The following is a 14,539-nucleotide window of genomic DNA, read 5'->3' as shown; positions in this document are numbered from 1 at the left end:
TAATTTGAACCTTCAGATTGAAAATCCGACTACGTCATTGCATGGCTCAAAACTTAAAAGCTATGAGATACATAATTGCCCTCTGCTACCGCACCAGGTTTACAGGATGAGACCCAGCAAAAAAATAAAATAAAATAAAATAAAATTCCCAGCAAGCTCATTATGTCGCCATACGGTTTGACCGATATAGGATAAACTTGAGGGCTTACTGTAATTTCGTTCATTGTCGCACGAGGGTTACATCTCTCTCTCTCTTCATTATTAAACCAAACATTGTGCTGGAGACCAGAAATTTAATCTTCCGAATCTGCCCCTGTTAGGAGCTGGGAGAGCCCCTCTTTCCGCCGGAGAGCGGCCGCGCCATTAACGACATCTTCGAAGAGGCCGCCGAACTCTACAATTAGGGTTTCTATTCGCCTCTTTTTGTACGATCTTGGAAAAGGGGAGGGTATAATTCCAATGCGATACGTCTCTAATTGAGTGGAGATCGAAAGAGGGAGGGAGGGAGGAGGAAACCCTAAGATGAAGTCTTCCTCGGGGGCGATCAGCATCGCGGCCAGCGCGCAGAGGCTCGATGTGGACAATCGGATCTCTCTACGTTACTACTACCGGATCGCGGATAATCTCGTCAAGCAGGTCGTTATTTCTTTCGATTTGAATATAATTTGTTAATACTGCGATTAAAAGAAGATTGCATCTTTATAGCGTCCTCTGTCTCTTATTCAGTGATTTTGATGGACGCGGGTATGAATGCAGCATCGGTGATTTTGGATATTTTTATTGTGCTAGACAAGGCGATTTGGGGAAATTCTTATGAGGATTTGTTCATATTTAGTGGACATTTTTAATAAAAATTGTTGCTTTGGTTAGAAGGATCTTGCTTTCTTGAACGTGGTTGGAGATGGAATCTTGCTGATTAGTTTTAGTCTGGGAATCTATAGTTGCGTTTTACCATCAACGAAGCTTTTTAGACTAACAGAAAAGGTTGGCGAGATTGAAACAGTTACATGGATTGATGGCATTCAAAGTTATGTCCTCAAGTGGGAAGAAGAAGAGTAGTTTACTTATGGAAGAATTTACTGTTTTTTTTTCCTGGAATTTGAAACATCTAACAAGATCTGAGCTCATTGGAAATCCCTTTTCTTTCAGTAACTGACACATGCAAATACAAAATTCTTGATGCTTTTGCTGAACTGAACAAACTCCGGGAACACAAACATCCAGAAGACGTAGGCTACACCTGTTTATGCATCTGATGGGATTAGATGTTCCCTCCAGTTTGTAGGCTGTCTTCTGTGACAACATGAGGAAGCTTCACCCCAAACATGTAGCACATGTGAGGGCATCAAATCCCCCCCTTCAATTTGTAGGCTGTCTTCCGAGATGAATTTAAGAAGCTTCGCTTCAAAGAGATAGCATCCGTGCAACTAGCATGTTTTAGCGCTCTTATGAGTCCCATGTTGTCCTAGCTGCATCCCAGACAGAGTGGATGCCAAGAGTCCATGGTGTTTGGCACTGATTTGCATTGAAAATCACATTCTCAAAAATAACAAGGCCAACTTATTTATACATTTGCAGTTTTTGGATTTATTTCTTGGGAAGATTTTATGAAGTTCATACGAGTGGTGACAGTTTGCTCAAGTTTCATGATTATCTAGCATATTTTGGAGAGTCCCATATTTAACTAGCAGTGGCGTCTTTCTTAGTAGAGAATTCTTATATCAGTAGAGAAGTTTCAAGAAAGTCTGTGTTTTATTGTTGTCTGAAGCTGAGAAAGTTGCAGATCATGCAACTAAACTCTATGGTTCTATAGTGTGAATGCAAATAAAGCCAAGTTAATCTTAACAAGAGAATAACATAAAAAGGTTCTCCTTCTTTTGCATGGTGAACAACATGTGTCTTTTTCATTGACATGCATTCCTCATCATCGTTCTAAATTTGTCTTCTAGAGCAATAATAATTATGTTTGTTTCTTCACCTTCTTACCATGGCTTTCTCTATTAGATTTAATCAAATCACATTTACAGTTCTGAACTTGAAACATTATCCTATGCTGTGAGTTGATATCACAGAAACTTTATCCAGCCATCACACACATGTTGGAGGATCTCTACACGATTCAATCAGGGATGGGTTCCATTGATGACAAATAATCATATGCCAAGGAAGTTATTCTTACATTGATATGATTTCAATTAGAGGCATTTAATAATTACTAACTATTAGGAATGTGCAATGCATGTCTGCAAAATATAAATATAAAATATAAAATTAAATTATATGAATTATAGAAAATATTATTTAAATAAAATTAATATCATATAACCCCCCTCTTCTCCTTTTGAGAACCATTGAGATCATAGAGGAAGAGACAGCACCATAAATTTTTCTTCACCTTGGAAGAGAATAGTGGGATCTCTCTTCTATTTTTTTCTTATATTTTCTTATACGGTAGTTCTTATTTATCTCCCTTGAAAATATGGACTAGAATTGAATTAGGTTTTTTACTGTGTTTTCTAGGAGTTGGTTGGATCATAGAGGAAGGGAGGGGTGCCCAAATTTTTGGGCTGGCTGGAATTTATGAAAGAGAATGCAGGCAACTTGCCAAATGTTTACTTTTCTTTGTTTTAAAAATCTAGGATTTTTTCTTCCTTTCTAAATTAGTGTAAGTGAGAAAAGGTGAGGCAAGCGGAGAGGTAGTGCAGACAGAGATGTCATTGAAGCATATATATATATATATATTTCTTTTTTTGATGTATTAAATCCATTTTCACTTTCCTTTTTTAAGACTCAAGATTTCCTTTTCTTTCATCCCTATATTATTGGAAGTGAGAAGAAAATGCAGAGTTTGCATGGACCATATTGTGGGTGGAGGATATGAGTTTTTTTTAATTTTTTATTAGAATCCAATTATCTTTCTTTCTTTTTCTTAAGAGTTGTGATTTCCCCCCTCTAAATTAATGGAAGTGAGAGAGGAGAGGTAGATGGAGAGTTAGCATGGACCAAGAGGCAAGTGGACAACACTCCCCACTCACCTTCCTTTTTTTCCCTTTTGAATAGAATCCGATTGTTTTAAGATCCATATCAGCTATCTTTTACCTCCTACAATTAGTGGACATGAGAGAGGAGAGCTGGTTGAGAGTTCGTACAGACTGAGAGACAGGTGGAGCATATCAGTTTGTTTTTTTTTTTTCCTTTTTTTTAAACAACTCGACTCTCAATATTTATCTTTAAATAGAAACAAAGGTGGAAAGATTTTTTGCAGTATAAAAATGATGGATGGAATCAGGGTGGAATATTCTCTGAATTCAAAACTGTTGTTTTTAATATAGTATAGATTTACATGTGGTTTATACATACAATATATACATACATACAACATTAACATGTGGATCCTATGTATTTGATAAGGTAAGCTAGATTTAGCATCACAGTACATACATGACTAGTGTTATAAAAAATGTTAAGCCCCTGTGACCTATAGATGCCCAATGGAGATGCACAACCTTACTCTCATTATTGTAACTTCCCTCAATGCTAGACGTGTTTAGCGTGTATGATATTTATGCCGATGGTGATTTTTCATGCCCATCACAATAGTTGAGAAGAACATAAAGTTTTAGGATACAGTATAATTAGTTTTCTACCACAACCCAAGCCTTCCACACTAATAAAATATGTATAGAAGACTTAAGATGTGCTGTTAATATGTAGTTATAGTTATATGTCTCTTCTATTTTTTTTAATGAATTTTGGTCTTAGTTATGTTTCTAATACATAAAAAAATATTTGTATAAAATTTGTTAGCATGGTATTTGCTTTAAACCATACACATGTTAAACAATAATCAACGCAAGATGGTATGTGATGCTATGTATCATAGATTTAAATATAAATTTTTATTTGCTCAAATGTATCTCTATGCTAGTATAAAGCAACAATAAATTCCAATTGAAAAGTGGCACAAGTTTGTGGAGTAGTTGCAAATCTTTTGTGAGACTTGCAGATCTTTCATGCCATTAGATGCCATGTGTCCAATCAAAATGGCAAAATACACATACTGTAATAGTCCTGGTGACCTGTACTTGTCGAATAGACAATGTAGCCCCAAGGGATTGATCCAGCTTATTGTCCAGGCAATTACCTAGGCGTCGATCTTCTTGGAGATTGAAGCTTGGTTCTCAGGTTTTGGAAGAGTTCTTCTGTTTCATTTGTTTATTGCTTAAACTTGCATCAATTCTTTTCCCCTAACACAAGATGATCTTTTCCTAAGTTTAAAAGCTATGTTTGCATTTATTCTTGGTTTTTTGTTTCTCAATGGGATAATGCTTAGAGGCTGGGTGGTCAATGTTTTGCCTTTTTGCAGTTTTCTGTTTGTTAACCTGCATTTTATGAGATCTTTAATTCGTAGCTTGAAAGAATCAGAAGACATTGAAATGAATTGCACCAACATTTTAAGTTTTGGCTATATCTTTTCAATAATATGATCTACTTGCTCCTTATGTAGGCTAGCCTTTATCTTAGCTTAGTTAAAATACATAATCGAACAACTTCCATCCCAATGTTCTACATGATTCTGAGCTGTTAGGTTCTTTTCCTTGCCTTTTCTTCTATCAGTTGTAAATTATTCTTATTCTATGTTTTGTATAGGTTCCCCTATATTGCTATATTCATGATGGTATTATAGTTAGTTTGACTTATTATGTAAAAGTCTTCAGTTATTTTCTCACCTTAGTGGCCTTTGATCTCTGAAATTGTTGACTCTCTGCAGGCTAATATCTATCGGGAGGAAAATAATATTATTGATCTGTATGTTATGCTTTTGCGGTTTTCAAGGTCAGTATATCCATTGGAACAGAATGTTATATGAACATTTTGAATATTGTTGGCTCATCACCAGGTTTCTAGTTTTCGAAGAAGGAAGCACATAAAATTTTCTACGATCATTTTTCACAATGCTATCATATTGTGCTTGATTATTTTTTTTTAGAGTCTTATTATCATTGGATTACTTGACTTCTATCTGCTGCAGTTTGATCTCTGAGACTATACCGTACCATCGAGACTACCAAGTATCTTTACCAAGTGAAAGACTTTATTTTAGAAAGGTATACTACTTTGATTCATTTTCATGTTTGTTGGGAGTTTCCAATTTGTCCTGCTGTGGACCTTTTGCTTTTCCTGCTATGTGCTTATCTTCTTAAGTTGCAGTGATTGCACTGTATTCTGTACCTTTCATGTCCTACTTGATATCAAAAACTTTTCTTTTTGTATTGTATAAAATGTTCTTTGATGAAATTTCTACTTGGGATAACCTTGTTACAGAAGTTATTAGGCGCCCTGAATGAGCTGGAGGCACTGAAGCCAGATGTGCAACAAAGGGTCCAAGAACTGAATAGGAATACTAGGACTCAAGTAAATAGGTGGGGCCAAGCTCAACAAAATGGTTTTGTTGACAACTCATTGGAGTGGCCACCAGTGAGAAAGCAGACACTAAGAAATAATGAATCCAGTCAAGTATGACCATTTCTCACAATGATACCGATAGTGTTTCTGTTTCATTTTGGCACCACTATGTAATTATTCAAATCATATCTACAATTGAGAGAAGAGTACCACCACATTTTTCATAATTTTTGGTGATGATGTTATAGTGCAAATATTACCTATCTATGCTTTACGAATAGGGAATTTCTATTGTGCATTCAGTGATTTCTGAATTATCCATCTTTTGAAGTGGATAGTTCAGATTTGATAAGTTTACCGGTCAAAGGTGATTGTGACAGGCTGCACAATCTTAACAAAGTGATTCTTGAGCATCCTACAAGTTGGCATATCATTTTTTTAATTAAAATCCCCACTTTCCCATACCCCTAGCAGATGAAATTCCATCTACTCCCTCCATCTCCTATCTCATCCTGCCCCTGTTGCCAATATCAATAGTGCTTCACTAGCCATTGCCACTGCTGCCCCACTTGAGAAAGAATTGTCTGTCCCCTTCTCTCTTTGCCCTCCCCAGCCCTTCCATCTCCAACTTGTACCTTGTCGAGCTTCCACAGCTGCTGCACTTGCAGTTTCTCACTTTTGCACCTCTCTCTCTCTCTCTCTCTCACACACACACACACACACACACACACACACACAAGTGTGCACATGCACTTTTGCATCCCTTCCAGCTCTAACCGCTTCTGCCACCACTTTGCCACTGCATTGCCACTGATATGTTGAGTATCATCTTCATTTAGCACTGTTTCTCATCACTAAACCTGATCACCGGTATCCTTTTTGGGCCAACATCTAGATAACTTATTCATAACCAAAATTATCATAATGCCCCAAAAAGTTTAGGATCAATCAGGACAAATAAAATAACTTTAACATGTACTGTAGCAGTACATTTATAAATATCTGTACATGTCCCACCTTGCAGGTACACAAGATCATTGGACGAGATGGTGCCTCTTGGGGTCCAATCATTCAGCATGACAGATTACCATTAGCCAAGCCTGGGGAAGAGCAATTTCGTAAAATGTAAGGCTTTGGATGATTTGACTACAAATGTTAGCTCTGCCAGCAGAATTGGTTTCCCTACAAGCAAAATTTAGTCGACATTTTTCAGAAGCTTGGGATTTTACTTTCATGGGTCATGAAATTTGATGATTGCAATGCATGGTATATATTGTTTTAAGCCTATCACTTATGTGGTGAAATCACAGTACCTGTAGCCAACATTTTCTTATGCGACATTGGTGGTCCTGATTGCATATATATATATATATACATATACACATACGTACACACACACACACACACACACATATATATATATATACATATATATACATATACATATATATATATACATAGACATATATATATATATATATATATACATATATATACATATACATATATATATATATACACACACATATATATATAACTATATATGTACGTACATACATACGTACTACGTACACACATATATATATACGTACATATATATATATATGTGTGTGTACGTAGTACGTATGTATGTATGTATGTACGTACGTACATCCATACATACATACATACGTACATATATATATACATATATATATATATATACATACATACTGTTCATCCATCTCATGATGCTGTTGTTTCTAGAAAGTGCACATATTAATCTGTAATCACTGGATGAACAGTATAATAAAACTTTCATGGACTTGATATATGAGTAGATGGGCACTATATTACAATGAGACCGGCTGCTGTGAATTCTATGAAGGCATCTGTCTCCCTAACATACATGTGCATCACATGTGCGTAATGTTAGTGTTGTTAATGTAAATTTTGTTTGTTGATTCCCTGATGAATAGAAGAAAGTTCTCTTTCCCACAAGTGTAGCTTATACATTATGGGGTTCGAGGATTTATCATTATTTTATATTTGGAACTATGTCAAAGAGTAAAAACATTTGTGCATGAGAAGAAAGACATTTGATGATCGAAAAAAGCTTCATGATGATAAAAGAAGAAATGTCAAGTTATTCATTATGTGACTAATGAGCTGCTATTTGTTGGTAATTTCAATCATAAGTACCTTTTTATACTTTCTTTCATGAGCATGAAAATTTTCAGTAGCATTTTGTTATTAGGTTTTTAAAACTTGGAAGCTTTGTAAATCACACTTTGAAACAGCATCAATCACTGACATCTTCCTGCTTCGTGATTCACTCTTCTTTTCTTTCCTTCTTTTCCTCTTTTTTTTTTTTTTTTTTTTTTTTTTAGAAAAGTGCTTCACTCATCTTGCTTGACATTTTTTTGTAGATTTCTCAGCATCCCACGCCCAAAGGAGGAGACTCTATCAAGACACTCCATTTTGGGTCCAAATGGGCTTCAGGGAGAGTGGAAGCCACCCATTATTGACAAAGGGGTATGCTTTAAGTCATTAAATACTTGTATTTCAATCATGATAAAATACAATTGACCTTCCTTTTTGTTGATGCAGATCCAATACCCAAGCAATTTGGACTTGAGTCCTATTGAGATCCCAAGGTCAGAACTCAAAACTTTTACTGCCATCCCCAATGTGCTTTTTTTCATTTGATCTTTGAACATCTTTGTTTACAATTAGATAATTAAGGCAATTAACATAGTGCTTGACTTTTCACTTGTTTCTTATTTAGTTAGAAAGCAATCTTACTTTTGCGTGACAAATCTTTTTTTTTTGGTAACTGCATAAAGGATTTTTCATTATTTTGCAGAAATGCCTAAACCAGTAATTGTTAGCGGCAGGAATTTTTTTGGTTCCAACATTATAAATTTACACGAGGAAAGAATTGACTTTCCTTTCAGATTTTCCGTTCAGATTTTATATTTCAAGGCTTAGAATAAGCATCTCAAATCTAAACTTCAGTGCAATAAATAGGATCTTTTCTGACAGACTTCCACAAACTCTGTTTAGCTTTATACCCACTATGTGTCATTCAAAACCCCATTGGTGATGCTGGCAAAGTTCAGATTTTGCTTTCTTTTACTATGACAATCTGAAGCTATTTGTAATTTGTAACATAGGAGATCTCAAGTTCGAGTCCTTTGTTTGCTACCTTCAAGTCATAATTCTAGTAATTCTTTTTGTCACTGGAGATTTCTAGCTTAAAGAAAGTGTATATAATCATATAGGTGATGTCTAGAAGTTGTGGGGAAATAAGGTATGAAGATTTGAGGGTTTGGTTGATCGATATGGATATATGATTCTGCCTTCTAAGTTTCCATCTTTTTCACCAAAGCACGTGGTGGTAGAGCTAATCTATTCTGTAGTGGTGGGAACATGTTTTCTTTTTGGTGCCTAATCTATGGTAGCCATAAACATGCAGCCAAAACATGCCAAATTTATTGGTGCAACAATCTTCATACATCAAGATTTTCTAGGGATTAGAAAATAGCACCCTATTTTTTCCGAGTGGTTAAAGCAAATCCTTAGTTGCTACCATGAACATGGAAGTTGAGGCTGTGCAGCACAATAGAGGAAATTCTTTATAGTCCAATATGAAAATCACAATCTTTAGCAACAGTGTGTGTAATATATAAAATAAATTAGATTAGGAACTTGTTAGATGCCGGTTATTTAAAAGCACAATTGATTGGAGGTCTTTTTGTAACATCAGGTATAATTAAATGGATCCATAGAAAGGCTGAAAGCCTTCCCAGTAAGGTATGCCGTATTGATCGATACTGTACCATATTGGATGCACTGTATCATATTGGTACACAGTCTCGCACCATACCAATACTCGGTAGATTCGTATCGTACCACTTACTGACACTGTCATAGGATGGTATCAGTATGAGGTCCGATACTAAGATGGCTAATTTTGCTTCCTAATTACAAGATGAATACAATTAGAGATGTAGGTTGCATATTGAGGAGACATCCATGGTGTGTTTTACGTAGTTACTCTGAGGAGTGTCTTCTTTTGTGCTTTTGAGGTATGAATGACTAGCATGCAGTGAGATGCCAATAGTGTTTCTTGGAGAGTCCTCTTGAAACTAACTACTTAGCTTCCATATGCTTAAAAGCGAGTGATCTGGGTAATGTAATCATGGTCTTTTTTTATATTTCAATGTGCATTTAGTTATAATCATCAAACTGCTGCAATGAGAAGATATTTTTATTGCAAGATGGATGTCAGTCCTAACAGCTGAAATTTATTATTGAAGGCACGGAAAGCCTAAGGTATAATTAGGTATAGAAGTTAAGTGGAGTGATAAAATAACTTTTCGCCAGCAATGCATAATAATGCCTACTAGTGTGAAGCAATATACACATCTATAACCTATCTGATACCCAGCAATGGGCAATGTTGAATGATATATAACAGAATTCATAATCACCCAAAGTGGTATGAGAGTATGGCAGGTTCTATACAGAATCTAGTCACAACCCGCCTTGACATGGCTATTGTTGTTAATTAGATTCTTTGTAGACACATTATTCACTGCTTCACTCAGCACTCTCTGTAAAGAATTATTATTGATGGAATGGAATTGACTTCAATTTTCCGATTCACTGATCCAATATTGGTTTCGTTATTCATATTCTTTGAAGTCCCTTTAAAATTCCTATGTTTTCTTGGCAAAAATTCTGTCCATTCAAAGGTGGTGGTTAGTATAACATGGATCTAATTTACAGTTTCTTCTGGATTGTCCTGGTGTAGGTTAAGAAAGTTATTAGTATAAATACTGTAACTACAGATGTATTTACTGATAGCCATTACAGTTGTCCTATCTGCAATATATTAAGGCGAGTTAGCTGCGGTGCTTGATCATAAAATATGGAAAGAGGCTCCGGCTTTCCAAAAAATATTCCTTTTCTGTCTTTTTGGTGTTAAGCTATCATATTTTACTATATGCTGATGTAGCATATTTTTTTGTTGGTATCAGCCTGACCCAACTGGCGGAAGATAAACCTGTGCCTGTAAAAGACAATGGCGCTTCAGGGAATGAAGCATCTCCACTGGAAGTTCTTTTATTGCATGATGATAGAACAGAACCTACTGCTGAACCAAGTCCAATGATAAACTTAGATGCTACAGAAACTCCTATGATAGATATCACCAGAGAACCTTCTCCTCCACCTGTCCTTGCAGAAGTGCAAGACGTGGTTGCTGTCATGCCGCAGGTTTCTGATTCCACATCTGGACAAACAATACTTTTGCAGGATGAGCTAGTTCAGACAGGCTCTCCTTTGCAAGTTCACATTGTGAGATATTCACTCCCTTCTAGCTCTTCAGATGTCAAATGCTTTTCCTAAGTGATTTATAGGACAACATAGCCACAGAAAGAAATTTTATTATTTTTTCTGATGCTTTATTATCTTTTTCCATGTATATATTTCACTAACCATTTGCTTTGTTTTTGATATTTATTTTTGCAGTCAACAACAATGATGGAAAGCTTTATGAGACTGGCAAAGTCAAATACTGTCAGAAATTTAGAAACATGTGGTGTCCTTGCAGGTTCACTTGTAAGAGTTGAGGATTTTCATCATTTCCTTTTTAGCTGAAAGAAGCTTTTGGTTACATATTCAGGGCAATGCTTTGCTTTTGCAGAAAAATAGAAAATTTTTTGTGACAGCTCTGATCATCCCCAAACAGGAATCAACGTCTGATTCGGTACGACAGTGATAGCTTTTTTATATTGTTGTGCATTAACATTTGATTTTAATAACAATGATTGCTTAATCATTCAGTGTCAGACAACCAATGAAGAGGAAATATTTGACTACCAGGATAAGCATTCACTTTTTCCCCTTGGATGGATTCATGTGAGTACCTAATCCCACAAATGATCCTATCCCATCCTAGCTTGCTATAGCATCCAGAATCAACTTTGTTATAGCTTGTTATGGCTTCTTAACAGTTTAGAGTCTTATTTTATTTTAATGCTACTGGTTCTTGTAGTCTTATGCTTTAATTTTAATCAGAATGTACGTCAGCATGTTGTAACTAATTTCATATGGTTTCTGAAGTATTCTGTTAGGACCATAACAATCATTTTCCTTAATGCTTTTATAAATCTTAAAGGGGATGCCTATTTACTTTTGATACCTTCTATCTTTTCAGTCTTTTAGTTCCTTTATTGGGACAAGTTGGTGCTTGAAGAATGTTACATATCATGTCATAATACTCTTTTTACAGCTTAGTGTATGTATGCTGTCTGTGTGTGAATGAGGGGTCTTATAACTTCAAGTGTCTATTCTCTCTCCTCAAACAGGCTCCACCATCGGTGGGGACATTTATAATCTTTATTTATTTTTTTTGATTGGGGGGTGCGGTGATGGAGTTGGGATGGAGTGACAGAAATCTCCTGCCAGACTTATAATTGAAACATATTCACTAAATGATCTATTTATTTCCTTGCTTCATTTTTCTTTTTTAGAGAAGTTTTCCTACATAATTATTCTTCTTTTCAAACTTAGTCAATCTGATCATGAGTGAGCTAGGCAAATGTCAAGCTCAGCTTGTCTATTTGGTGAGCCCCTGTTTAACCAAATGCAAGCTGCTCAGAATCAGCATGTTTATTTGGTAGCCAGGGTATGCTATGATGTTGTGGACATTTCTTGCTTTTGACCTGTTTTTGACTGACTGGCCAAGCTTTAGTATTCTCTGATTAGCGTGCTTGTTCCAGTCAATTGTTTGAAACTTAATGATGAGCTTTAGTTATTTATAGGTGTGGTTTCTTCCTACTTTATATATATATAAAGATTTTCAATATTCTTGTTTACAGTGATGAAGAATAAAACTATCACTATATCTTTTCCTTTTCCTACTTCTAAGTACAGGATAATCCTAAGGGGTTGTGGGTTTTTTCTACCAATTAGGGCTCTCCTTTCACCGCTGTCCATATGTATGGTCTATAGGATTCATAACTACTCTAACTACAGGATGCTTACATAGCCAACACTTAGATCCGGCTCTATTCGAACTTTTTTGGTTCACCCCAACATTATCCATTTGTCCGATTGTTGCTAAGCAGTTATGTGTGTGTGTACATACATACATACATGTGCATATATATATATATATATATGCGTGTGTTCTTTTGTAATATTTGAGATTTCTCATCTTCTTATTTTGGGTTTTTTATTTCAGATTTTTTTTAAATAGGGTAAAATCTGGCCTTAATTTTGTGTTTTTCGCTTTCCTTTTCCCCTTTCATATTACACATTTACACTATCACAGCATCATTTGATCATTATCCAGTCAACTGTCACATGCATGTTGATTTTTTTTTTCTTTTTTAGTTTTTTTTCCCCTTTTGGCCTGGTTTTCTTTCTTTTTTTTTAATTCTTGAGGCTCCTAAATTTCTTCTCTTATTTTCTGATTTTTCCCCTTCTCTATCACAAGAAGAGGTACTGATACTTATTATGAAGGATGAATTCTTAGTTGTTTTCAGGAAGATGAGCAATGATTACTAAGTGAAATTTATGTAAATTTTTACTTATCTTAAAATCAAATTTTGTTGCTCTTGAAGGACTTCAAAACATTCTTGTAACAGTTTTGTCCCCCTAAATGTGCTTCCCTTTTAGTAAAATCCTGGCTTTGCCACTAGCAGGCATGGCCTTAATGCTCTGTGACCTTTTCTCTCTGATGGCTTATCATCATTAGCTGTTTTACGCATTTTTTGGCTATGACAACTTATGTACATGATAATTGCCATTTTCTTTTTGTCTGAATTATTTTCTTTTTGATTTTCTTCTCTTTAGTTGTAAGCATTCTGTCATGACAGAGTAATTACATTGGCCTATAATTTTTATATGAAATATGATATTAATGTCTTTCAATTTCCTTTCTGATTTTTCTGGTTATGAAAATATAATTATATTGGCCTTCAATTGTCTTAGAAACTAATCTCTGGATGAAATATTCTTTTACATTCTAGGTTGCTCTCTTTTCATGGATGAATTGATAATGCACACATTGTAGTATAATTTCTCATCTAATCTTTATTTGTAAATTCACAGACCCATCCTACTCAGTCATGTTTCATGTCCTCAATTGATGTTCACACCCACTATTCTTATCAGGTAGATGCGGATGCATGTTCCCTGACAAGTTATAACCATGTTTCTTTTCTTTTCACTGTGTTTTCCTCTTTCTAAGCACTTAAATTTTGTTTAGATCATGTTGCCTGAAGCCATTGCAATTGTCATGGCACCAAAAGATAGTTCGAGGTAAGAGTCTTGTGACATCAATTACTTGTTTCCATCAGAAGCATACGAGCAATCAGTACATATTCGGAGAAATCCAGTAAGCTTCTCAATTTATGCAGGACCCATGGGATATTCCGACTGACCTCTCCTGGGGGCATGTCAGTCATTAGGCAATGCCAGCAGCGTGGTTTCCATCCCCATAAAGAGCCACCAGATGGAGGTCGTATCTATGACCACTGTTCTGATGTCTATATGAACCCTAATTTGAAGTTCGATGTAGTGGATCTTCGATGACCATGATTTTCTCCGTGACTGGTTTGTCATGCTGAAAGCACACATAAATCATGTATATGATAAATTCATTGATTGTACAACTAAATAACGATATATATGACATCATCAAGCCGGTTTTCCTGTGTATAATAACAGACAAAATTGTAACTTGGGAGTTCGTAAAATTTCATTGTTTTCAATTCATAATTGGCCCATAAGACTATTGGGTTCTTTTTTTGTTATTAGTATCGAATATTAGTTGTTGCCATTCTTGAATCTTGGCATTGCTTTTCTAACAGGCATCAAGATGCATAATGTGGAATTGTAAATTATTCAGGTCAGTGGATTTGGTTGCTCGACACTGGTGGGAGCATTGTTGCGCAAAATTGGTTGCGATGCTGGTTCAAGAAAATGAAATTGACAGTAGATAGAGAAAGATTGTGGAGTACACTGGAGGTTTTGATGGGTGATGGGTTCTTGAGTTTTAAGTTGACCTGATAATGCATCTTGTATTTCTGAGATCAAGTACTCATTTGGTTTGCAAATAACCTGTAATAAAATTAGC

At 35.5% G+C, this 14,539-nt stretch overlaps 1 protein-coding gene across 5 annotated transcripts; it reads left to right on the top strand.

Annotated features, from left to right (window-relative positions):
• The first annotated feature begins 257 nt into the window (after positions 1 to 257).
• LOC105048421 (AMSH-like ubiquitin thioesterase 1) lies at positions 258 to 14,539 on the top strand. Of its 5 annotated transcripts, none has more exons than XM_029265584.2 (15): positions 261 to 636; positions 4,772 to 4,836; positions 5,033 to 5,108; positions 5,326 to 5,517; positions 6,431 to 6,531; positions 7,815 to 7,920; positions 7,996 to 8,042; positions 10,431 to 10,749; positions 10,924 to 11,013; positions 11,099 to 11,161; positions 11,239 to 11,313; positions 13,513 to 13,575; positions 13,670 to 13,722; positions 13,821 to 13,921; positions 14,312 to 14,535. In XM_029265584.2, the coding sequence occupies exons 1-15, from the start codon at positions 523 to 525 to the stop codon at positions 14,470 to 14,472; spliced, it is 1,626 nt and encodes a 541-aa protein (XP_029121417.1). In that variant the 5' UTR covers positions 261 to 522; the 3' UTR covers positions 14,473 to 14,535. The 5 variants fall into 5 exon arrangements, with proteins under 5 accessions (XP_029121419.1, XP_029121417.1, XP_073117573.1 ...); XM_029265585.2 differs by having other exon boundaries at positions 262 to 636; positions 14,274 to 14,317; XM_029265586.2 differs by lacking the exon at positions 5,326 to 5,517 and having other exon boundaries at positions 258 to 636; positions 14,312 to 14,539.

This window comes from Elaeis guineensis, chromosome 7 (genome assembly GCF_000442705.2).
Source record: "Elaeis guineensis isolate ETL-2024a chromosome 7, EG11, whole genome shotgun sequence".
Classification (NCBI taxonomy): domain Eukaryota; kingdom Viridiplantae; phylum Streptophyta; class Magnoliopsida; order Arecales; family Arecaceae; genus Elaeis; species Elaeis guineensis.
The sequence above is the reverse complement of the archived record's forward strand: the minus strand, read 5'-3'. Positions and strand labels throughout refer to the sequence as shown.

Coding starts and splice junctions, on each gene's coding strand:
- LOC105048421 (XM_029265584.2), top strand. CDS start 523: ATGAAGTCTTCCTCGGGGGCGATCAGCATCGCGGCCAGCGCGCAGAGG. Junction 5,109..5,325: donor AAAGACTTTATTTTAGAAAG/GTATACTACTTT, acceptor ACCTTGTTACAG/AAGTTATTAGGCGCCCTGAA. Junction 7,921..7,995: donor CACCCATTATTGACAAAGGG/GTATGCTTTAAG, acceptor TTGTTGATGCAG/ATCCAATACCCAAGCAATTT.